Source organism: Phalangium opilio, unplaced genomic scaffold, assembly GCF_054372755.1.
Source record: "Phalangium opilio isolate 3A_F unplaced genomic scaffold, DU_Popi_V2 ptg000042l_1, whole genome shotgun sequence".
NCBI classification, from domain to species: domain Eukaryota; kingdom Metazoa; phylum Arthropoda; class Arachnida; order Opiliones; family Phalangiidae; genus Phalangium; species Phalangium opilio.
In genome coordinates this window covers 6,633,729-6,659,215 of record NW_028324166.1, presented here as the reverse complement: position 1 = coordinate 6,659,215, position 25,487 = coordinate 6,633,729, and the positions used below count along the sequence as shown (strand labels likewise).

Sequence of the window (25,487 nt, the reverse complement as noted above, 5' to 3'; positions counted from 1 at the left end):
TCTTCCCTCTTTAGAACGTTGATTCCCCCCCCCCACTATCCGGTTTGCTACTATCTGCCGCTAGAAGGCGAATTAACAAGTATTTTTCAACTTTCTCTTTCTGCCATCGGTCCTTCAGTATTGTTTAGTCCATGCTCTGACCCTTTGTCCGCATTGGGCACGTTTTCAGGGTTCTCCGATGGGTTAACGTAGAAGTGGTTTACCCAAAGGCTCACACCGTCACAAGGGAAACTGATAAAGAAATGTCACCTCCGATAAGCCAGAACTAATTATCTGCCCTCGAGGTCCACTATCTTGGATTTGGTTCAAGAAGAGCTATGTATTCTTTTTACGGCCTTGACATGGCTATCTTCTTTGTAATTTGATATTTAGACCTATCGTATCTTTCGTCAATTGAAACAAATTCTTTCACGAAGAAAAATTGTTAAATTTTACTCTTTAAGATCAAAAAATATAGTCTCTAATCAGTAATTAAAGATTATTATATAATCTTCCCTGGGAATAAGGACAAAATGTACAGTTCATAAAAGAACGGTTTTATCTCCTGAAGTCTGGAATTTTGTTTTTTTAGCTATAATCAGAAGTGAGATGAGACCAGAAGTACTGAGCTAACCAAATTCTTCACTCGGCGAAAGTGAATATTCTTGATAACACACCAACGGTTGGCCCTCTGGTGGCGGTTTCAGAATTTCCCCTCCAAAACGTGAGACGCGCGGTGTTAGACGGTCGAACTAGATTCAAGCAGCGGCGTCCGTGTTCTGCGGATTTAGGTTGAGGGATAAGGGGGTAGGAAATGTTTTTGGAACTCGACCAATTTTTCTCTCTCTAGTTTTAGCGCGTGAAAAGCGGCATAAAATCCTCAAATTTGTTCACTAGTGCCAGGATCTACTAGTATCAATGCTAGAGCCCTTCACTTCTAGTCTCATCTCACTTCTGCTATAATGTAGAAGAATTTCGTTCTGAAATCCACTTGTGTTTTACGATCAAGGTCTGAATGTATATATAGTTTTACGTTACGGTTTATTGCAAGAGGTTGAAAGTATTAGTCGCCAGATCACAGTGCTAAATAAATTCCCGAAATAATTTTATTTCAGCAAATATTTTAGTGTTAAACATATTAAAATGGGTTCCTCCATTTTGGATGACTTTTGTGAATCTCCATTTTGGGTATGTTTTTATTTTTCAGGTCTAACAAATTGATTTAGGCACGGTAACAATGATAAAGTGGTAGAACTCTCGAGTATAATTTATGTTATTGAGTTTAGAGCAATAAATGTATGAAAAAATACATATAATTAGTATCGAAAGTCAATTAAATATATTAAGTTAACAGTGTGATTAGTGTTACCAGGAATATATATTTTTTTCTTGCTACTTTGAATCATTCTGGTTGAATTAAAAGGAAGGTTGCATGTAAAATGTCACCCTGACGTCATGCATAATACATTTTAACTTAGAAACCACGTAGCTAAGGACCAGAGCCCAAAAATTTACGCAACCTATGAGCGTCGAACCCAAATGTAAATAACTTAAAATAAGTTCTCTTTATTAAATTGATCGATTAAACCTTGGGTCGACGGTTGTCCTGTATGTGTGAATTTCCAATGAATCGCGAAGAAGTAGGAGCAGGCTCTGTAACCAGAGAGAATTTATAATAGGGAGTGGAAGCTCTTGCCCTTGACAGTGCTAAATACAATGTAGCTCAAACAAGTAGGCTGCGACCCTAAAACTGGCCAGGTAAATTTCCGGTCACATGACTCTCCTTTAAAGTTTGCCCTCAATCACTGCTGGTTGTACAATTAACCAATAAGGGTACGCGATTTCGAGTGCGAATGGCACCATTTGGAGTTATTTCAAGTCAGACGTTTCCCTTTCCCTAAAAAGGTAGTGTCCATCTCCCCTAGACCCTCCCGCAACATTCTAGACCCACCCTAGAGGGAGGGGCCACAAAAAACAGTACCGGTAATAGACCTGGCCAGTTTTGTTGATTTTTGAGCTACATAATATTCCTCAGTTTCTTCTCCCTGCGATAAATTCTCTCTGCTGTAACTAAGTTTCAAGCCCTTCCACTTACCTAAATCAGATACTAGTATGGGGTTGTGGCCTCTTAAAGACATCAAGTATAATAAATCTGTATTCCTGGTGTTACCGACATCTACTTTACGATAACAAACGTCACAAATACCTAATGATATTATTCTTTCGTGCAATCTCCATAATTCTTAGTAGTTATATTTCTTCACCAGGGCAATAAGTTTATTTTATTAATTGATGGCGTTTGCCTCTGCAATTTTTTTAATAGGACGGCAATTTGACATGGTACACGGATGATCCAGACTTTACACCATGTTTTCAAAAGACCATCCTGGTCTGGGTGCCATGCGCGACACTCTGGTTCTTCCTTCCATTGGAAATCGCGCTGATCGCCAAGTCGGAGCGGCGAAGCGTCCGTTGTTCTCAACTTTCCATTACGAAAAGTGTAAGTCCTTATTGTGCAAGGATCATCGTTGTACGGCACCGAATTCTCTGTACGATTACATCCTTCTCGGCACTGGTTATTCTTCCTCTCGGGAAATTATTTTAAAGCCGAAAGTCGGAAAACTGCCTAAAACGTAGATAATATACTTTGGCTTTGTTGTTTCAGCTGTTGGTTTTGTTACTGGCCGCAATTAGCGTCTTGAAATTTGGTAGTCAAATATACAACGGCGATTTTCAAGTCGTTGACAATTTGGCGGTCGTCCTTCAGTTTGGAACTTACGTAAGACAATTTAAAAATATAAAATCCACATATTTCGACGACATAAATTGAAGGTGCGTTTTGCAGATCTTGGCATTATTCCTCATAATTTACGGCAGAGGGGGTGGCACGGTGTTGTCCGGAATCCTGACCATGTTTTGGTTTCTCTTAACACTAACGCAAACTATTACACTGAGATCCATCATCATGAAATACTATTTACGAGTAAGGGATTTTTCTTTTACATTTTATAATAATATTACTGCAAGATAAAATCATAAAATATTTCAGAACGACAAAGATGACTATTTGGGGTTGGTAATTGAGTCGGTAATTTACCCATTAGTAGTAGTTACCCTCGTATTACACACACTGAGTGACGCTTCTCCGCAATACGAAAAACAAAAGTACGCAATTGAAGTCAAAATGGTAATACTCCTTACACTTTGTTGTTAATGTATTATAAGTTTGACACGGTCTAGGGTTACTAGGAGCTCTAGTCTTCTCGCTTGTCGTTCTCCATTTAGATCTCAGTAACGTTTCAGTGTCATACTTATGGCACATAGAAACAAAATTTTTTCTATTAAAAATCTAAAAAAAAAATTCATCATTTTCAAACATTAAGGAATCAAGGGAAGATGAAGCATCGTTTTGTTCACGCGTGGTTCATTCATGGCTTACCAGGTAAATCTGCTCCCGTTCTTGTGTTCTTTTATATTGGCCCTTTTTGAAGACGTTATAACAGCAACGAATTGTAGCGCCCTGTGGAAAGGTTGGAAGAAAAACCTGGAGCCATCGGATGTGTACGACTTAAATGAGGCGGAGCGAGCGCTGACTGTCTCGCGCCTTTTCGAAAAATACTGGAAGCCCCAAGCTGAGATCAAAACTGACGGTGATGAAATTGATATGAAAAGATTTTCGGAAGAACGAAACAGAACCAAATATAAAAGAGAGTCAATAACTTGGCCCTTTTTGAGGACAGTCGGGCCTTGCTTGATTGCTGGAGTGGTCTTTCAAGTTCTCTCCGACGTAGTGTCTATCGGTCCTGCCCTTTTGACAGGGTAAACAATTTCACTTTCTTGGAATATATATATGACACCTCCTAACATAGGTGATTATTTACGGGAAATCAAATTCAAATAAAAAGAACAAGATTGTGCATGGTTTTCACTTAAAGGATGAAATTAAGTTCCTTTGTTAATGTCAGTTAGTCCTTTGCACATATACTGAAGTGAGGGGAAATGACCAGTCGCATGAGCAATAACATTTTCTGTTTCTGTTTGACAGCATTCTGAATATTTCATTCCTCTGAATATTCTTTACAATTTATTCAAACAGAGGTTGAGATTTCAAATGGTTGGCCACGATGCAATGAATTAAGTAAACTTAACTAGTTTACTCACTTATGTTTTCAGTTCCATTATTGATTACTCGACGAGCGAAGATCCTTTGTGGAAGGGGATTTTCTACGCTTGCCTTTACGGTTTGGCTGGACTCTTGCAATCTTTGTTGCAAGAAGGCAGCGCCATTTTCCACACCAAACTGGGACTGAGACTCAAATCTGCCACCATGCACGTTCTGTATAAAAAAGTAAGTTAGGGTTATCGTGAGAGTGCGACGCAAGTTCATTAATGAGATTCGTCGAAGCAGACATTCCGATTGACGAGTAGCGATCGACGTGACCTGACAATGGGCGAAATTCTGAACACGATGTACGTCGACACGAACAGATTCCAAATAATTTCGCAGAAAATGGGCCTCTTGTGGTCGGTCCCGGTACAAACAGTACTGTGCTTCGCTTTCATGTATCAAGAACTGGGCTATTCAGCCTTTGCTGGCGTCGTACCTATTTTCGTTCTTCTTCCACTGAACTATATCAGTACTAAGAAATGCAAAGAATTACAGGTAAATGTTATCAAACTAAAACACCACTAGACCATAGGCATACATTTATAACAATCTCCTGTAGAGCGCATCAATGAAATGTTAAAACAGAGAGAATTTATAATAGGGAATGGAAGCTCTTGCCCTTGACAGTGCTAAATACAATGTAGCTCAAACAAGTAGGCTGCGACGCTAAAACTGGCCAGGTAAATTTCCGGTTAATTGACTCTCCTTTAATTTTAAAGTTTGCAATCAATCACTGTTGGTTGTACAATTACCCAATAAGGGTTCGCGGTTTCGAGTGCGACTGGCGCCATTTGGAGTTATTTTAAGTCAGACGTTTCCCTTTCCCTAAAAAGGTAGTGTCCATCTCCCCTAGACCCTCCCGCAACATTCTAGACCCACCCTAGAGGGAGGGGCCACAAAAAATTATACCGGAAATAGACCTCGCCAGTTTTGTTGATCACGTGATTTTTGAGCTATATAATATTCCTCATTTTCCACTCCCTATGATAAATTCTCTCTGACGGTACGCCCCCCAATACGCCTCATCACTCAGCTTTAAGCTTCGACTTTTTCCATTTCTCGCGCTCATGTAAACGAGCCTTTAGAGCGAAAAGCAGATCAAGGTTTCTTGTAAATACCTACGTTCTTGGAACTCGAGTTGAGAGACTGTAAAGAAGGTGGGTTGGTAAAAATTATTTAAAATACGTCTCAGGCACCACGTGACGCCAAAATGCGAAGACTCCAGATAGAGTTGGACAGGACATCTAGTCCTTGTTTTTCGCGAGATTGCAGTAGTTTTCGAATTAAAACGAACGGAGCTTCTTTGAACTACGTCTTTCCTCAGTCACTTACCTACGACGTATATGTATATCAAATAATTTTTATACATCCGACGATGCCTCTTTATAGGTCCTTTAAGCTTCAACAGTTTGTCTGATGTGCTTTATTCAGGCGAATATAAACTGTGGAGTTTCTGTGAATAGTTTCTTGAATTATCTCACCAATTAGATTGAGCTGATGAAGCTGAAGGACAACAGAATGAAAATGATGAGTGAAATCTTGAACGGAATCCGCGTCTTGAAGTTGTACGCCTGGGAGAGATCATTCCACAGAATCGTTCTTGAAATAAGGAAGAAAGAAATTGCAGTCATGAAGAAACAAACCCTCTTCCAAGCAATGAATGGATTTATAACTGCTCTCATCCCGGTTTTGGTATGTAGCTAAAACTTTACAAGAAGTGGGTTATTACTATTATCGATCGCCAGGCTCAAGAAAGGCGATAACACCACATTTCCGGGATGGAATAATATCATGGTTGCTAGTTTTAACGCTGTTGTCATCTCTTTCTAACTATTGAGCTTTAGGGCTTACTCACTGTTTTACGTCCATATTGATTTGAAGTTCGTACAGTAATTTTTCTAAATTTTCAGATTACTTACCCATGTTTCGCCATGTACGTTTTAATTGACGACGATAACGTTCTCACCTCGAGGAAAGCTTTCGTCTCCTTTCAGTTGGTACGATTATTAGCGACGTCAATGCTCATGTTTCCGGAAGTAATTAAAACGTTAGTTTTGGTAAGAACGGTGTCAGGGAGGGTCAAAAGATAAACCTACCAAGGAACATGGAGATAGGGAAGTTTGGTCAGTATAGGAATCTCTCTTCACGAAATGTAGCAGGTCACATGACTTATATTCGGCGTTAGTTTGAACTGCGCAGGAACCCGGTAGTTCCGCCTATACTCAGCACGATGCGCGAGAAAAGTGTGGCGCATGCGCACATGCACATCCACGCCGAAAACGGGATTTTTGGGCGACCGGAGTTATAGCGTTACACGAAACTTCCCTATCTCCATCTTCCTTGAACCTACTAGTTTCTTCTCCTTCTAAATATATCAAAGGGGATGTTCGGACCATGGGACAAACGACGATCATCCTAAGAGCCCAGCCCTTGGGTCATCTAGTTTTTAGAAAAAGAATCTTACAGGATTGTCACTTTGACGTTCCCTTTAGTTAAATTATCTCAAAATGAGGCAAGCTCACGAAGTGATTCTTTACAGACACACGTGTCGGTAAGAAGAATTGCAAAGTTGTTGAGTCGTGGGGAAACCAAGCGTTACGTGGTGCAGAAGTCTTGCGATGCCCAATTCGGTATGTCAATTTATAAGGGACTTGAAAAATCGAGATGTGTCCGCTGTTTTTTGTTTTCTTTCATCAGCTATTAAGCTCAAGATTAATTGTGGTTAAAAAGTAGAGGCGCGAACTTGAGCGCGGAGAAAGAGACAGTTGAACGAACTTAACCCACCAATCCAAGCATTGGTATAAACAGAGAATACCCTCCTACGATAATCACAGTAGCTTTATCCTGCGGGTCTAAATTAATTCTGGCTTAGCGCAATAATCTAGTTTCGAATGAAAAAATAAGTCATTCAACATGTCGTTCTTAAAGAGGAAAGCCTAAAATAGTTTTTTAAATTGTTTACAATAATATTTGAGCTCGTAATTGGTCAATTTTGACCAATATTAACATCAGTTTATTTCTATGAAAATTTCAGCGATTGAGATTCTAAAGGGAACGTTTCATTGGAACCTTCACGATCCGGCAGCAGCGTCTCTTCAGGACATCAATTTGAAAGTGTCCCGCGGTTCGTTGGTGGCCGTGGTGGGTCCCGTAGGCTGTGGCAAGTCTTCTCTCTTGTCCGCTCTGGTTTCCGAAATGCAGAAGGCGGAGGGGGAGGTGAGAGTGGCCGGGAGAGTGGGATACGTCACTCAACAACCCTGGATCCAGAACGCCTCACTCAGAGAGAACATACTCTTCGTCGATGAAATGGACCAGGAAAGATACAACAACGTCATACGCGCATGCGCCCTACAACCGGATCTCGACCAGCTACCCGCTGACGACGAAACGGAAATTGGAGAAAGAGTATGTATTATCAGAAGAAATGAAAGGATCCTCCCTTAGAAAGTATATATATATATATATATATATATATATATATATATATATATATATATATATATATATATATATATATGTCTATTTCACGGAAAGCTGTAGAAATAGACCTAAAAATATAGTGCGTTGCGACGTGTCATTCTTAGTTCCATATATAGCTGATTTCGTTTGTAATGCGTTCCTTTACTAATTTTACTAGGGTATCAACTTGAGTGGTGGTCAGAAGCAAAGGGTCAACGTGGCCAGAGCAATTTATCGCGATGACGATGTTTATCTCTTTGATGACCCTTTGGGCGCGGTTGACTCGCACGTGGCCAAACATCTCTTCAATGAAGTCATTGGACCAAGGGGATTACTTCGAAAGAAAGTAAACGGTTATTTTTATATTTTCTATTAAAGCGTCAAGCGACCATCAATGCAGGTGTTCGACATGTCGTATCGTTCCCAATACTCCAATAGTAGTTAGTTAGTTCCTTGCTCGCTCGACAAATAGAAATTCAATTTCTTACAGACGAGAGTTTTGGTGACGCATAACTTGAGCTTCATCCGAGAAGTGGACGAGATCTTCTTCATGAACAACGGACGAATCATCGAAAGGGGATCCTATGACGAAATCATGAGTCGTCAGGGAATGGCCAGAGATTATTTCGGGCAACACATGAGTGACATGAGCGACGAGAATAAAGAAGAACCGTCGTGAGTAAATTTGGAACTATAGCTTCACTTGCTACCACCATCAAGTTGTAGGAAAGCGAAATGCTTCAAGTCATGGAAATTATCTTTGTTCTTTAAAAATAACCAGCGATTCGTTTTGTGGGCAAACGCCGTTTAGCTTATACTGTTTGTAGAATACCGCTTTTTTATTTCTTCAATTGATTTTTCAAAATGAACACACTATTTGCTAATTTATGAAATTTTAAAATGCAATTTTTTTAGTATGTTAAACTATAGCTTCACTTGCTACCACCATCAAGTTGTAGAAAAGCGAAAATACTTCAAGTCATGGAAATTATCTTTGTTCTTTGCTAAATAACAGGTTGAATTTTTTTTGTGGACAACCGCTTTTTAGCGTGTACTGTTTGTAGATACAGCGCTTATTTTAAATTTCCTCAATTTATTCTTCAAAGAGAACACACATTGCTAATTTATGAATTCTGATAATGCAAATTTTGTAGTAGGTTAACTATCAAATCTGAGAGATTTCATCTTGCATCCCAAGGAAAAGTCTCGGATGAAGAGGCAAAATTGATGACTAAAGAGACGCTCAAAGAAGGAAACGTATGTGCTCGTTATTCGTTAATATACGAAGAGAGTTTGGACTTTTCTTGGCTTCTCGAGAGAACAAAAACTCTATTTTTCCTCGTGATAATGTTATTGCGCATTTGCAGATATCCGTAACACAATACCAGCAATATTTTAAAGCGTTTGGTCTATCATGGTGTGCGATCATCGAAGCAGTATTCATTAGTGGTGTAGTCATAAATTTCGCGTCAATACACTGGCTGTCTTTGTGGTGCGCGGACTCCAAGGAAGATTTTAAAGCGAACCCAAACTTAAGGACAACCCGTATAGTGGTCTTATTCGTTCTGGGTCTAGTTCAAGCCATTGTTGCATACCTGAGCGTAACCATCAGCGTCTTTCGATGTCTACAAGCGGCAAACTGTCTGCATATGAGAATGCTCGACAGCGTATCTCGTTCGCCCATGTCCTTCTTCGACACGACCCCCGTTGGAAGGATTCTCAATCGGTTCTCACAAGATATCGACGCCCTCGATCAGCATTTACCTTTAATTTTAGTGCTTACCAATTGGGGATTAATATTTTTAATTGTTTACCCGTTAGGAATTGCAATATATTTACCATTATTCTTAATTCCCTTCATTGTTGTTGTCGTTGGATACCTTTTACTTCAGGTAGGAACTCGATTTCAGTCTCCATTCATAAGTAGTTATTCAATATTACTCTCAATTGTTAATTGTCGTGATTAAACACGGAATTTATATCGAGTTAGAGATAGCCGCTCTTGATTCTAATAATTCGTATTGTACCTTCTACGAGCAGTTCCCGAAATAGCAACCGGGAATTAAAAAAGCAGCGGCGTTGTGCAAAACTGCGGTTTTAGAAATGGCGACCTATGTTTTGCGAAATTGCGGTGTTAACAGAACCTTCAAGAGACTTTGCGGGGCCCCGGGAAAGGTGATGGGTCGGCCCCTAGATCAATTCACACACTCATTGCGAGGGAAAATATCTGCGAGCACAGTGGTGGATCCGCCAAATTAAGCACTCAGTGCACTCGCCAATAGCACTCCGAACAACTTAGGCACTTTTTTTAAGCCCGGTATCTTCGAACTGGGCCGACCCCTATCGCCAAATTACGAGTTTGTACCTAATATAGTTTACGAAATACCTGAAGTAAAATTTTCATTATTTCACTCACTGACCAATTATGTTCTAAGGTACTTCTAGGAGAGATTGAAACTAAAACTTTGGGATTTATTTAGTATTTAATTTATAACCAAAACCTACACCATCATAAACGACTTTCAATGCTCACACCCTGTGTGTAATGCTCTTTGTTTATTAAATTTAGAATTATACATTAGGAGTAGTGGGGAAGTCACTTCTTGACCTGCTGTAACATGTACTCTGCGTTTACGAGAACCGCTGTGTAGAGAATTGCTGTGTATTCGGTATTCTGAGAGGTTCGCTATTATGGGATCCGCTCATATAAGGGCTTGACTGCAGGTCAGAGCTTGGAGCTCTTCAAATGTGACTACCGAAAAATAGAGAGCAATAAAAATAGTCAAGATTATTATCGACGTTTCCTAAAGTTCTCTTTTTAAAAGAGTTATCGCAAGTGAAAACTATCGTTTAAAGGGTTAAAATTGCCCACCTTGTTTTTTACTAGCACGAGGGGAAGGTTTGATGACACAATAAATAATCATCTATTTAGATATCGCGCTCTCATCTACCGAACGATGTTGGCATCAACCCTTTAGACAATAGTTATCACTTGCGATAGATAACTCGCTAAAAAAGTTAGAAAATTGCCTCAATTTTATGTTACTTTTTATAAAGTTTTATTAGGCGACGGGAAAGAGGCCTCTGCGCCACCAGAGAGAATTTATCATAGGGAGTGAACTTATAAAAAGATTTTTCTCAAATCTTTTGCAGCGTTTCTTGATGTCGAGCAATCGTCAATTCAAGCGGATAACCAGCTTGAGAAATTCCTTCTTGTTTTCGCACGTGGGAGGTTCAGTGGCTGGCAGCACTGTCATCAGGGCGTGTGAAGCTGGACGGAACTTCGAGGGACACTTCCTCAAACTGATCGACGAATGCACTGCCGCTAACTACATGATGAACATGGCGCAAAGGTATCTCATTCACTTACTTTTATAATTGCGTCATTAAAGCATGGACTAAATTGAGTCTTTCTTGATTTGGATCGACACCTTTCTCAGCATTTAAACTACATTTTTTACCTTTGGGTTGAAATCGCGCTGTGGTTCCAAAGCAAAGAGAGCATTCTTAAGTCGCTACTTATTTCTCCAATTCAATAAATTGCATTTTCTTTCCAGATGGCTGACAGTACGCTACAATATCTTGGGGAATTGCTTAATGTTTTGCACGGCAATTTTTATAGTTTTGAGCAAAGGGACTCTGTCAACTGATTTTGTGGGATTGATCTTGGCTAATGCTGATCGGGTAAGCGCTACCGAGAAAATCAAAATCGTTTCCACAAGCCAAAATCTCTGCTGGTTTTCCGATTAGCTCTTAATACAAGTATGATAGTAAAATGTCATTCAATTGCGACGATACAAAAAAGGACCATTAGTTAGTGAATTAACAAAGAGTATCTCATATGAACGATATTTTATTCTTTAAATAATCTAATTGGCTAATAATAATTTTCCCTGAATTTGCGAAGGCTCTATTTGTTTGACAAATACTCTATCTGCATTGTCACTTAGAAATATACAAACAGTACTAATTGAATATTTTGATCGAACAGCTTCTGCAATATCTGAAAGTCTTCGTCACATCCGGCACTAATTTGGAATCAAACGTCGTCTCCATAGAAAGAGTTGACGAATACTGTCGTTTGGAGTCCGAGGCCGAGTGGGAGAAACCAGAATGTCAACCGCCTACCGACTGGCCTCAACGAGGACAAATCATATTCCAGGACTACAGCACCAGATACCGAGAAGGATTGGATTTGGTTTTGAAGGACATAGATGTCAGGATCGAAGCCGGAGAGAAGGTGGGCGTGGTGGGGCGGACAGGCGCGGGAAAGTCGTCACTGACGCTGGCGCTCTTCCGTCTCATCGAGGGGGTACGTGGTCAGATCGTCATAGACGGAGTGGACGTGGAGGGATTGGGCTTGTCCGATTTGCGTTCGCGGCTGACCATCATCCCCCAAGAGCCCGTTCTCTTCTCAGGCACGCTCAGACTCAATTTGGATCCTTTTGGAGAAAAAGATGACCAGCGACTGTGGGCCGCCCTGGAACACTCGCACCTGAAGTCCTTCGTGACGTCACTCGAGCAGGGACTGGATCACCCCGTAGCCGAGGGAGGTAACAACCTGAGCGTCGGGCAGCGTCAGTTGGTCTGCCTGGCTCGTGCCTTGTTGAGGAACACCAAGATCCTGATCTTGGACGAAGCGACAGCCTCTGTCGACATGGATACTGACGATCTCATTCAAGAGACCATCAAGAAGGAATTTGCCAACTCTACCATCATCACCATCGCGCACAGAATAAACACCATCTTAGACTATGACAAGTTAGTAAACCAAACTACTTAACAGGCTTACCAAAGTGATTTGCTAATTTGAAATATCTTAGGGTGATGGTTCTCGATCAGGGCCGAATTGCGGAATTTGACTCTCCAGATGCCCTCTTGAAGAATGAAGAATCAATGTTCTTCGATTTGGCTAAAGATGCAAACATAATCTAGATCACCTTTAAATTAAGCACCTATTCCTTACATTTAATGTTATGTATAGTTCGTTACGAGTCTAACGAACCTTTTATCATTTACTTTAATGCTAATAGAGCAGTAAATTAGTTAAAGTGTTAGTGACATAATTTTCGTCACCCACAAACTTAAAATGCGAAAAAAATCCTTGAAAAATCTAGTTTATTATGATATGTTTACTTTTTTATTTGGTTTCGTAGCAATTTATTAAATTGCAATCAAAGTTTTGTGTTTGGAAAAGGCCTAGTTGAGATTTTCTTTCGTTTGATGACGTAGTAAGGAGAAATTTTCACTCTAGATGTCGCTCACGTGACGCGCCTGTTAGTGTCGCCGCGCAGCGTTAAGTTTAATTTATTCAGATTCGCGCGCGCGCCGCATTAGTAAACTCGGGAGTCTCGCGCTTGGCTTTTCCGCGAGATGCCGTGAATGACGTAGCAAGGTGAAAAACCCGCCAAAATTCTTCTCCGCAAATTTGCCTTTGTCCCCCAAATTTCAAGTTTTCAAAGTGTTTTTTCTGTGTTTTCCCTGATAATTAAATATTATTCAAGCATATTTTTGGAATCAGAAGAGTTTAAACTCTCAAAAAAGTAAGGTTTTCTTTAGATTTGAGATAATTTTTAAATCACGTCGCTATTCCTTTAATTTAGTAATTTTTATTAATTTTTAATACAATTATATAATTTTCAATCTGTTTCATACTCCCTTTAACATTATGAAACCGTCCTAGCCTTATGAAAGAAGGACTGACTTACTTTATACTCCCTTTAAGGTTATGAAGCCTTGGCCTTTTAAAATAATTTCAATTTCATTGGTTAATTATCCTTCCTTACTTATTTCAATTTCAAATCAGTTAGTCAGTTATTCTTATCGTAATTAAATACCTGCAAGTCCCTAATAATGCTGTGCAATTGAAATTCCCAAATCTTTTCTTCAATTAACCCTAGCAGAGTTAAAAAATGTAAAGATAAAGTCTCAGAAAGCGAACTGCGAAAATCGGGACATGATCTGTGATAATAAATTTACACGTTTTTCAACAACAATAGGTGATATTCTTGATTTGGGATGGGGAATAAGCAGAGGTGAAAGGTATTTCTCTCTTCCGCGTGTATGCTCGCGCCCCTGACGGAGATGCACTTGTCTTTCATGTATAACACATACACACCCATCTGTACCTGTTGGCTTCTAACACCACCACCTACTGGCCTTTCGTTTATACCACAGACACCAATATGCAACATTGGCTTTTACTCCATTATCATCAAGGGTTAAGATGTGCGCAGTGATCGGCCATAGTTACGAGAAACGTCTAGCCTCGCAATGTCAGGACTTTAGTGAACCTTTAGTTCACGCAATTGTGCATTATCTCATTAATCACTGTGAATCCACTGCCTTCTCAGTTGTTAACTGAGAAGAAATCTCAGAAACTCGTTTTAAAATAGTTAGACGTGTGGTTTAAAACGGTTTACAAGCATAAGTACGAAATAGAAATAAAGTTATAACTGGCCAAGGTGGGAAAAGGAGCTTTATGGCTTTTGGGGTTGAACATGCCCTGCGTCATCTCATCTTATAGAATGGTTGCATGAACTGTTATAATGATAATACCCTGACAAGATGAAGTGCAATGTCGGGTCACTTTTCGCTAATTATTCTATGGTCTTAATGAAAAGAGCCATTGAATAAGAATGTGCAGCCAACTTTTAAATTAACCAGGCACAGTTAAGTTAAAATCCTTTATTTACAATATTATCCATTGTCGGGTTTATTATTAGAAATGGTACAAATGACATTGTATTTGTATTTCTTTATTTCAACCTTTACGTTTACACATTTCGTACGACTTTGATTATACTAGGAAGATTTTCGCCGTCCACATAAGTATAACTTGTGAGTCATTGTATATTATAGCTAGCTGGTTTATTTTTGTTCCAGTGTTCAATGAAAGAAGTTCATTAGAGATCGAGTGAAAAAGAGTAGAGACATGTGTATCTTATGAGATGATTGTGTTTTCAAACCGGTGCATGATCAAGAAATGCCTCATATCCGAGGGGTTAAGACAACCCTGATGGGCCTGGCGGGTCTAGCCACTAATTCGGGGCATGTTGGAATTTTATCGACGGTATCCAATGAACGGATGCTGAAATTTCGAACAATATTCACAATAGCCGATTTCTCCTCCAAAAGAGCAAATCTTTTCCCTGAAAAATTCGGTTTCATTAAATTAATTTTTAATAAAATATTAACAAGTTGGGTAACCAAAATAAACCTCTCCAAGTCGAGACGAGGACTATTTACCCCCATAATTCCATGAATACGCAACTATTGCTTTTAAATTAATAGCAACTACAATCGGTGAAATTTTGAATAATGAATTATTCAACCGTTATTAAGAGTTCCATCGAGAGCTCGATTAGCCTGTAAAAACTGCCTTTTCGTTTCACATCAACATTATTCTTAGCTACCGAGCACGATTGTTAACGATTGTCCTTAGAGAACATGCACTAAAGAATGGAAGCTTGCCCGATCAGACCTAGAACCTCTTTGAACTAATTGCGGTCATTCTTCCTCGTTCTATCATAGAGGATATACAATAAAGAAGTAGACAGTTGTTGAAGTCAGTTTTCTTTAAATTTTTTGGTATTACTTCCAGCCCTCTGTTTCTTTCTTGGTTAACACGTGGTTACCTTTGTCTATAAATCAGTCACCCCTAAAAAAGGGGATATACAGTAAAGCAGACGACATTATCAACCAATAATTTGGTGTCTCGTACAGAAGTCAATCAGCCAATGAGAAAAAAACCTGTAAATTAATTTGGCAAGATATTGGCGTTATGCATTGGTAAAGTCTAAAGTGTCCACTAATCTACTGTATATCCTCTATGATTGTTTTAAAGAACCTCATTATGTCACTTTTGTTGATGAACCCGATTTACAATTTTTTTACTTGAAATTTAATAGTTGATCTAAAAAAACTGAGGACACAGTTATCAAATTTCACGACTCATCGTTTGAGAAAAAACACGGCGAGAATTAATTGTTTTAGTCATTATAAAAATATGCCCCATTTTTTAAAAATATATTCCAAATTTCAAGATGGATAAATTAAGATTTACCCTTGACTGAAACTTCAATAGTTTTTCTTTGAGTTTTAAGGCATACCTTACCTATGCAGTTTCTAGGTCCCGCTGAAAATGGTACGTATGCGTAAGGGTGTCGTCCGGAACTATTTTCTTCCAAAAATCTCTCGGGAATGAAACGTTCGGGATCAGGAAATTGATTTTCATTCCTATGAAGATACTGAACTGCTATCCCGCAAGTGGTTCCCTTTGGTATCAGTAAGCCATCTGCGTTATGCAAATTTCCGAAAAAGTTAATTGTTCGTACTCGAAGGCAAGCAAGAAATTTAACGCAGTCAAATGGTCTTTCTTCCGCGGACATTTCAACGTTGCACTACTTTATAAAGCGGTGTGAATGCCGTTGCGTAAAAGCACAGAGGATATAAAGACTCCAAACTTTTTCATGATGTATACTAGAACTCTTCATCCACACGGATGATTACTCTTACTTTGCACACATCATCATAATGAAAGCACTGATGACGTTTATTTGAGAGAGAACATTATCACACCAAAGCTTGATTTATGTCCTCTGTACGTGGTGATACTTTTCAACTTTTCGAATGAAATAACGGTATATAACCATTGAACAGAATTCCATTGGAACGAAATTCCATTGGACCGAAATAAAAAATAAGTTGTTCTAATTGACCGAAGCTAGCCGGCTGTTCCCAATGGACCTAATTCCCATTGAGCAGACTTCCTATTCCTGTTGGACAGAAGTCTCGTTGGAGCGAATTTCCCATTGGTGCGATTTCGCATTTTATAATGCTATATTTATTAAGGTCCTTGAAAAATAAACATGGGCCTTTTCCAAAATATTCTTATTTTCTAGGTTGGCTTAGGTTACTTAGGTTAGGTTAGGTTAGGTTAGCTTAGGTTAGCTTAGGTTAGGTTAGGTTAGGTTAGGTTAGCTTAGCTTAGGTTAGCTTAGCTTAGGTTAGGTTAGGTTAGGTTAGCTTAGGTTAGGTTAGGTTAGGTTAGGTTAGGTTAGGTTAGCTTAGCTTAGCTTAGGTTAGGTTAGGTTAGGTTAGCTTAGCTTAGGTTAGGTTAGGTTAGCTTAGGCTAGGTTAGGTTAGCTTAGGCTAGGTTAGGTTAGGTTAGGTTCGGTGTGTGGAATCGGATATAGACGAATTCATTTATTCCATAAATAAGGCGGAATTCTCGTTATCAGCAGCTTCAAGCTTGGGCCAAAAAGCAACGCCTGTCATCGTTCACTACCTCTCATGACCAATCTGTCGAATGGGATTTCCGACCGAATGGGATTTCTGTCGAATGGGATTTTCGGCCGAATGGGATTTCTGTCGAATGGGATTTTCGGCCGAATGGGATTTCTGTCGAATGGGATTTTCGGCCGAATGGGATTTCTGTCGAATGGGATTTTCGGCCGAATGGGATTTCTGTCGAATGGGATTTTCGGCCGAATGGGATTCGATCGAATGGGCTTTCGCGTCATCGATCGAATGGGATTGTCGGTCGAATAGGATTCTGCCCAATGAAATTCTGCCCAACGGATTCTATCCAATGGGATATAAGCGAAATAACGACCTTACCTATTTCGATATCGCAATGCGTCTTTCTTCCAATGAATGGAACCGAAGGGTACAACCTTAATGTTTCCTGAAATGGGCGCGACACGTTAATTTCAAGCAAATAAGTTACACATCTGCCAAATTTCTAATGAAACCATTACTAGGATATATGGCAATGGTTAGCTAAGACCTCAGTTAAAATGGCTTAGTAAGATTAGAAGTAAATTTTGACAAATACCTTTATGACGGCATCCAAGTAAGGCATATTTTTGAAAATCTCTATTGTCAAGGGAGAACTTTTGTCCAAACCAAATTCTTGTTGGATTTCATTGTATAACTGTTCTTGAGCATCAGGGTAATTGCCCAGTAGAAAGATAGCCCAAGTTAGAGCAACTTCTGTCGTATCTTGGCCCTAAAGAACAATTTTAGTTTAAGATTTTATTAAAACAAGTTATTGACAGCTAATATGATTTGTAAAATGTCGACTACTCTACATATTTGAACTGAAGTTAAGATGGTATCAAGAAGTGGTATCTAGTTTATTAGGGAGAAGGTATAAGCTTTATCTCCAGTTCAAACGTAGGTCCGGAGTTGATCCCCGCCTCTAAATTACAACCAGCATCTCATTGGTTCTGGAAAATTCACGTAAACGCGACGCGAATGACGAAAATTACGTATTTTCCGACTGAGGAGAGGCGAAATAGCCCGGCCTCCTTTCACGTCCTCCCTTGTAACTTGAAAGGGGGACTGGGACTATAGCGCGCGAATACTTAGGCATCTTAAATTTCTTCCTAATAAACTAGATATCACTTCCTGATGGTATCAAAGAGAAAGTTTTCTTCCACCAGAGAGAATTTATCATAGGGAGTGGAAACTGAGGAATATTATGTAGCTCAAAAAACACGTGATCAACAAAACTGGCCAGGTCTATTTCCGGTATAATTGTTTGTTGGGTCTATTATGTTGCGGGAGGGTCTAGGGGAGATGGACACTACCTTTTTAGGGAAAGGGAAACGTCTGACTTAAAATAACTCCAAATGGTGCCAGTCGCACTCGAAATCGCGAACCCTTATTGGGTAATTGTACAACCAACAGTGATTGAGGGCAAACTTTAAAATTAAAGTAGAATCATGTGACCGGAAATTTACCTGGCCAGTTTTAGCGTCGCAGCCTACTTGTTTGAGCTACATTTTATTTAGCACTGTCAAAGGCAAGAGCTTCCACTCCCTATTATAAATTCTCTCTGCGTTCACACACTATTTTTATGGATTAGAAAAAATAACGGCATCTTACAGCAAACATAAAAGTATGAACTTGGTCTCTGATATCGTCTTTGGAGAGGGAATTGGGGTCGAACAAGTGTTGCCAGATCAATGTGTCTAAGAACGTCATTTTCTCCGTCTTGGCTTCCTTCATCAGTTTTTCATTATTTTCAGGAAGTTTAAAAGTTTCGCTTTTGCTCAAAGTAGCAATACGATCTTCGATAACCTAAAACATATTGATGGGACTCAAAGTTATTGATCCAAGTAACTTTATATGTTCTTTTCCTTGAAAATATTTCGATTTCACTACGCTTAAACCTATTTAATTTGCGAGAAAGAGAAACGTTTTGCATCCTACAGTATGTCAATCTATTCCGTCATAATCATAACACTATAACAGCAAGCTTGAGCAGTCTGGGTTATTCGCATAACGAGTGTGCTAATTAAATGTCCAAATCGAAAAAATACGCATGTGCCACGAGCACTAGACGTGTAGCAAAATTGTCTCCCAGCACATAGCTACTACTAAGAGTAGCTACATGCTACAAAATATAAAACTAATTTCTACCAGATTACATCTCGCGAAACAGGCCAGGGGGAAATAAATAAAGCATAACTTTTATGAAGAATCCTTCATTTTAAAATAAAACATTGAAATGCGTTAGAGAATATAATTGAGAGTATGTTTTCCACCAAACAATTTAAACTAACGGCTCGAGAACACATAGAATATATAAAGTAAAATATTCTCTAATATAAAATTCTGCATTAAATTAAACCTATTGATATCACTGTAAGCAAGACTAGTCTTTATTATCATTTTATTTTATCATTTTTAATTTCTTACCGCGTTGACGAAGGAATCTATTTGACGAAGACATTTATAATATTCTTTACCCGTCGCCGACCATTTAAAAGTGAATTCGTTCCATAAGTAAAATGTCACCATGCGCTTAAACGTCAAACGTGCAAGTCTGTTGGTATGAGATGAAATAAAAACATTATTTGTCTGTATGATTATTTTCTCGTCTGCATGTTCGAACCTTTTTAGAGCCAATACATAAGGAGAGTGGATTTTACGCTGAACGTCAATATCGGTTCCCATGGCCGTATCTAAACAAGGTCAATACCAAAATCTTTAATTTATAATCACTCTGTGCCTTTCTGCTTGAATTAAAGGGTCTCTAAAGTAGTCGGCGAACCTTTGAAATTTTTTTGGTTTGAAAAAGTAGTTATTGACGTCACAACCCCCCCCCCTCCAGGGTAAGCGCAACGAAAGTCTCGTCTTAGTTCTGGGAAGATAGTGTTAGGCCTAAGGCACTTTCCTATTTTTGTGTTATTCGGCCTTATCCGGCAGGTGATACAATTGGGCCAATCACAGCGCCTTTGCTATTGCTAGGGTCGACTGTTCTAGCAAACGCAGCGGGGATCTCGGACTCTCGGGAGGTGGGACCGGGTAAATACCGGAGGGGGGTGGCTCACAACCAATAACAAGAGAGTCTTACCGGATGTAAGGAACTGCTTTACCATGGACAAAGGCCCCTACATCTGCCGCTAGAAGGAGAATTAACAAGTATTTTTCAACTTTCTCCCTCTGCCATCGGTCCTTCAGTATTCCTTTGCCCATGGCTTTAAAACCGCAAAGTATTTTACCTATGACGTGTTTTAAATCAGCTACATACGTCAATGGTTGGAAGGAAAGGTCGGGTGCCTTTTTCAAAAAAAAAACCAAAAAAAAAATTTAAATGGTCTGTCGACCACTTTACAGACTCTTTAAATTGAAGGACATACATAAGTTACAGTCATAAAATATGGTTCAGCACGTTCGAACAGAGAGAATTTATAATAGGGAGTGGAAGCTCTTGCACTTGACAGTGCTAAATACAATGTAGCTCAAACAAGTAAGCTGCGACGCTAAAACTGGCCAGGTAAATTTCCGGTCACATGACTCTCCTTTAATTTTAAAGTTTGCCCTCAATCACTGTTGGTTGTACAATTACCCAATAAGGGTTCACGATTTCGAGTGCGACTGGCGCCATTTGGAGTTATTTTAAGTCAGACGTTTCCCTTTCCCTAAAAAGGTAGTGCCCATCGTCCCTAGACCCTCCGCAACATTCTAGACCCACCCTAGAGGGAGGGGCCACAAAAAACAGTACCGGAAATAGACCTGGCCAATTTTGTTGATCACGTGATTTTGAGCTACATAATATTCCTCAGTTTCCACTCCCTATTATAAATTCTCTCTGGTTCGAAAAATTCTTGATTTCGGAAGATGTTTCTAATATACTAATACAAAGTGTTAACTTACGACAAATAACGTCCATCGTATAATTGGCCAGTAATGGCTCAATTTCGATAAATTCTTTATCCAATTGCGTTTTGAGAATGGAGACGAGCACACGGCTTTTTTCGCAAATCATTGGTTGGAATTCACCCAAGACTTTGAAGTGAAACGACGGAGTCAACAGACGCCGGTCTTTCTTCCATCTGATTGCTTGTCTAAAACCATATTAATAGTTCAATTAATTAATCAATAATCGTATGATGTATATCTGTGATGAGGCTTTTAAGCCGCATTTACATGAGACACTTTGAAACCGTTTTGAATCGCTTTGGAATGAACTGACCTATTTTTAACAAAAGTGATTGCATTTCCATATACCTCTCAGCCAAATGTAATGTTTTCAGCTTTCAAAACGGTTTCAAAGTGTCTCGTGTAAACGCAGTTTTACGCAAGGGGCTATTCATTTAACCTTTCTCTTCGTGTTGCACTATTACAATTATAACTGAAGTTCTATTGAAGTAATGGATATTTCCACTAGAATCAAATCGCTGTTTGTTTTCAATAGTATAGGGACTTCAATCCTTTACCCCTGTTTTGTATGATAGAGGAACTATAAATTTGATACCTACCCGCTTATGAGACCGTTTCCGAGCCAAGGCAAAAGAAAGTCGTAAAAACTACTTTTATCCAAAACTTGATAATTTCTTAGAATTTTCTAAATATTTTAAGATAATGGTTAGAACTAACATTTCAAGATAGTGGTTAGAATTTCTACATTAAGATTATGGATAGAATTTAAATTTTAAGATAATGGTTAGATTTTGTACATTAAGATTATGGTTAGAATTACCATTTTAAGACTATGGTTAGAACTAACATATTAAGATAAAGGTTAGAATTAACATTTTAAGATAATGGTCAGGGTTAACATTTTATGATAGGCTAATGGTTAGGGTTAACATTTTAAGATAATTTGTAGAATTTATATTTTAAGGTAATGGTTAAGGTAACATATTAAGATAATGGTTAGGGTTAACATTTTAAAATAATGGTTAGAATTAACGTCTTAATATAATGTATAGAATTATCACTTAAGGGCGCCCAGGGCTTACGTACTTCGACTTTTTCTGGAGTGCTGAAAAAGTAGAAGCTTTCTCGACCAATGTTAAAATGTAGCACTCCGAAACCCAAGTGTTGAAAAAACTTATGAATTCCATTGATGGCTTGCAAAGTGTCTGAAACAATTTCAAGACATTTTAGCCTTCTTCCTTTATTATCAAATCATAGCAGATCACTTTATAAGCAAGGTTAAAACTTATTAATAAAAACTCTTTTTGTTAGCAAAGACGTGAAAAGTAAAACATGGGTCAAAACCTAATTTTAAATACATGATTGTAAAACATCAATTATTTGAATAAATTACTTATCTTCATTTTCTTCACTAAAACCCCATTTTCCAAAAATAAATTTGAAAAATATTAACAGATGATTTTAGTTTTCTCTACATTATTTACACATGACTTCAAATTTCTATATAGTTCTAGAAGAAGTAGGATCTTTAATGGATTGAGAACTTTAATTATTTCCCCTACCCAAAAGGGTGTTTTCCATTTGATCATCATTTTCTTCAGAGAAGAAGTGGTAAACATGTTTTTAAAATATTAGCGAAAGTGTTAAACAGGTTTTTATACGATTAGCGAAAGTGTTAAACAGGTTTTTATACGATTAGCGAAAGTTGTAAACATGTTATTAAATAGGGAAATTTTTGCTTAGGAGCATTTTTGGTAAGGAGTGGAAAGTTACACATTACAACTTCGCCCATCTGTATTCAACTTAAATAACTATAACGCTGGCCATTCCTCAATTTATGTGTCCTGTGATGACGCCAGTGAATTTGTAAACTAAGCTGATCTGTCTAATTGGCCTGTCAACAGAATCATTACCGAATATAATGGTATATATTCAATTTGTTATTCTAAATTCAAAATAAAATTATTGAAAGCAATCTTAATTAGATCTCAATCAGAATAAAAGAGTTGGTGTTTCTCAAGAACTTTTACATTATTTCTATTATACAATTTGACAACTTAAATTCACTGTATTTTGCTATTCGATTTTAACTTTATACATATTTTTAATTGTTCTATAGGTGATTGAAATTTTATTTACTTTATATTTAATATATGACGTGAATTTAGCTTAACACTATTTCTGTAAAAAGTGCGCAAGCACGTTGTTATACAGAGTTAATAAACTTTGAATTGAATTGAATTATAATAATTATTATTATTATTAGAGAGACAAAAATTGTAATTATCATTATTAGAAAGGCAATAATTATAAAAATCATTATTCGAAAGACCATAATTATGAATATCATTATTAGAAAGAACATAGTTTTAATTATTATTAGTAGGAAAATTATTATAACTATTAGAAAAACAATAATTATCATAATTATCCATAATAGAAAGGCAATAATTATAATTATCCTTACTAGAAAGGCAATAATTATAATTATCATTGTTTGAAAGTCAATATTAATTTAATTATCATTGTTAGAAAGTCAATTTTAATTTAATTATCATTGTTAGAAAGTCAATTTTAATTTAATTATCATTGTTAGAAAGTCAATTTTAATTTAATTATCATTAAAAAGAAAATTTTTATAATTACTAGAAAGCCTATAATTATATTAGAAATGCAATAATTATAATTATTAAAAAGGCTATAATTATCTTTATTAGAAATTCAATAATTATAATTATTAAAAAGGGTATAATTATCTTTATTAGAAAGACATTTTTTCAGCTTAGAGACGTGATTATAAAATAATCAATTATTAGAAAGAAATTTTTCAGCTTAGAGATGTGATTATAAACAAATCAATTATTTAACAAAAAAATTGCTTATCATCGATTTAAGCCAAAATTCCATTTGCCCAAAATATTCAATTAAAAATGTATGTAGACTTATAATATCGAATGTCGAACAGTTAAAATATGATTATACATAATCTATTTGTACTTACAAGTTTGGGGTGGTACGCCTTTCACTGCCCATTTGGTTTTGCGAATTAAAGTAGCAATTCCCAGAAAAGGCCATCCCCGCACATTTGGAACCTCATTTTGACTATCTCTGGTGGCGATACTCGAATGACTTTTCTTCGAATATTTTAAAAAGAAGCTGACCATGAGGCTGACCGCGATAAATCTAACCATATATATCACGAAACTTAAAATTCGAAATACTTCTAAATCGATCATAGTTAATTTTGTAATGGTAGAGCGATCTTCTTAGGGACCCGGCACGAACTCTGTTAGATTCTCAATTGACACATGAAATATTTTCAATTACTTTATAGTTAGTACCGGCAGTAAAACACACCCGCGGAATTATATCTCTTTAGTAGGGAAAATGTAACCTGAACATTTTTCAAGGTTTATTGACTGTAGGTTATAGCATAAGCACGTGAAACCTCTTAAGTATCTATCAGAGGTTGTTAGGTGTAACGTCTCTACCCTTTTTATTTTACGTCAGCGCTTGCAAGAGATCGGACGCCAGAATTGCAAGAGAGATTTTTACATAAGCGAGTTAAAAGAGAGTAATATTGCAGGAGTACCCCGAATTTTTCTGTAGTTAAATTTTTAATTTAGGGCCTCGTATTTTATTGTGTTGTTCCAATCTGTATTTTTTTCTTTTTTTAATTTCGGATAACATGCTAATTTTACTCCACTTCGAACGAAAATCAGGGCGAAGGACTCTGGTTTTTCTAAATGTAACAACATGGGGGATAAAATAAGCCCTTGCCAGCAATCAAGGAGGTGTTTATGGGGCCTACTCAATTCTCTTGTTTAATAGTAAAATGCTTAAATGAAAGGTTCAGGTAACATAACATTATATCTTGAAAGAAGAGCCTTTTTCGAAATGTAAAATTACAAAATAATTAGCATTTAATTTGTCTTAAAATCGAGGACTACTGGGCTGCCATTGGGTTAGTGGTGTCTGCTAAATCGAAGAGGTAAGGGTACGAGGTTCGATTTAGCAGACGCCACTAAACCAATGGCGGAGGGTGCAGTAGTCCTCGTTTTTAAGACTAATTAAATGCTAATTACTTTGTAATAAAAGATCATATATTTTTTTATATTTTTTTCTTCAATATTTAGAAAAATACCGCTCTTTTAAGGTATAATGTTATGTTTCCCTTTAAGAGAATTCTTCCACGACTGTAATGTATCTTATAATTCAATACCAGGTTGGAGTGAACAGACTTATTCTCTTTAGATCCCATTCAGACATTAATATTTAGAGGCTTCAAGCGCTTATGGCTATGGGCTATATTATCTCAAATCAGTACGAAAATTGAAGAAAATGTTTAGAGATAAAATTTTTCAAGGTGCGATTAAAAGCCGAGATTCGCGTTTTTTCAAAAACCAATAGAATCCGTCACCGGAATTTAAATTAATATAGAAAACTCACGGGGAATTTAATATGAGTTGCTAAGCCCATAAATTAAAAGTATATTTCCAAATATGACAGAAAATTACTTATTTATAGCAAATATCATTGATTTTAGAATTTTGGCTCTCTGAACCTTAGAACATTAATAAACGTTCCAATAAACTTCCAAAAAAATGGTGGGTTAATTTTTAATAAAAAGTATTAACTTCAATTGATCAAAAACAAACTAAATAGGAATTATAAGATAAAGAATATTTAATTGATGGAGATTTAG

The 25,487-nt window shown here is 37.5% G+C and overlaps 2 protein-coding genes and 1 long non-coding RNA gene across 6 annotated transcripts; 1 reads left to right on the top strand and 2 right to left on the bottom strand.

Annotated features, from left to right (window-relative positions):
- Positions 1 to 383: 383 nt before the first annotated feature.
- LOC149678732 (multidrug resistance-associated protein 1-like) lies at positions 384 to 13,600 on the top strand. Its single transcript, XM_089836674.1, has 21 exons — positions 384 to 1,167; positions 2,303 to 2,479; positions 2,645 to 2,758; positions 2,825 to 2,962; positions 3,029 to 3,166; positions 3,363 to 3,421; positions 3,496 to 3,798; positions 4,153 to 4,327; positions 4,388 to 4,642; positions 5,636 to 5,839; positions 6,058 to 6,204; positions 6,687 to 6,777; positions 7,182 to 7,552; positions 7,785 to 7,952; positions 8,097 to 8,281; positions 8,761 to 8,863; positions 8,974 to 9,498; positions 10,760 to 10,959; positions 11,164 to 11,290; positions 11,598 to 12,367; positions 12,430 to 13,600. Exons 1-21 carry the CDS (start codon positions 1,123 to 1,125, stop codon positions 12,539 to 12,541), a joined length of 4,407 nt encoding a protein of 1,468 aa, XP_089692800.1. The 5' UTR covers positions 384 to 1,122; the 3' UTR covers positions 12,542 to 13,600.
- On the bottom strand, positions 3,064 to 4,652 carry LOC149678733 (uncharacterized). The gene is made up of 3 exons (XR_016366131.1): positions 4,141 to 4,652; positions 3,419 to 4,054; positions 3,064 to 3,328 (listed from the first exon to the last, which is right to left on the bottom strand). It is a non-coding gene; the product is annotated as an uncharacterized LOC149678733 (long non-coding RNA).
- A 683-nt stretch (positions 13,601 to 14,283) lies between the features above and the next one.
- LOC149678731 (cytochrome P450 4C1-like) lies at positions 14,284 to 25,220 on the bottom strand. Of its 4 annotated transcripts, none has more exons than XM_089836669.1 (12): positions 25,005 to 25,220; positions 23,784 to 24,176; positions 21,869 to 21,987; positions 21,382 to 21,467; positions 20,777 to 20,967; positions 19,512 to 19,581; positions 19,316 to 19,442; positions 18,500 to 18,694; positions 17,445 to 17,618; positions 17,228 to 17,294; positions 15,723 to 15,902; positions 14,284 to 14,757 (listed from the first exon to the last, which is right to left on the bottom strand). In XM_089836669.1, the coding sequence occupies exons 2-12, from the start codon at positions 24,016 to 24,018 to the stop codon at positions 14,597 to 14,599; spliced, it is 1,605 nt and encodes a 534-aa protein (XP_089692795.1). In that variant the 5' UTR covers positions 24,019 to 24,176; positions 25,005 to 25,220; the 3' UTR covers positions 14,284 to 14,596. The 4 variants fall into 4 exon arrangements, with proteins under 4 accessions (XP_089692795.1, XP_089692797.1, XP_089692796.1 ...); XM_089836671.1 differs by having other exon boundaries at positions 23,784 to 24,078; XM_089836670.1 differs by having other exon boundaries at positions 23,784 to 24,155; positions 25,110 to 25,220.
- Positions 25,221 to 25,487: the final 267 nt, after the last annotated feature.

Bases quoted from the DNA above. Each gene is read 5' to 3' on its own strand.
- LOC149678731 (XM_089836669.1), bottom strand. From the start codon at position 24,018: ATGATCGATTTAGAAGTATTTCGAATTTTAAGTTTCGTGATATATATG. The intron at 19,582-20,776 runs GTAAGTTAACAC...GACCTTGTTTAG, and splicing joins TACGATGGACGTTATTTGTC to ATACGGCCATGGGAACCGAT. The intron at 17,295-17,444 runs GTATTTGTCAAA...CGCCCATTTCAG, and splicing joins ACTTGGATGCCGTCATAAAG to GAAACATTAAGGTTGTACCC.
- LOC149678732 (XM_089836674.1), top strand. From the start codon at position 1,123: ATGGGTTCCTCCATTTTGGATGACTTTTGTGAATCTCCATTTTGG. The intron at 2,759-2,824 runs GTAAGACAATTT...TGCGTTTTGCAG, and splicing joins TCCTTCAGTTTGGAACTTAC to ATCTTGGCATTATTCCTCAT. The intron at 4,328-4,387 runs GTAAGTTAGGGT...TCGTCGAAGCAG, and splicing joins TGCACGTTCTGTATAAAAAA to ACATTCCGATTGACGAGTAG.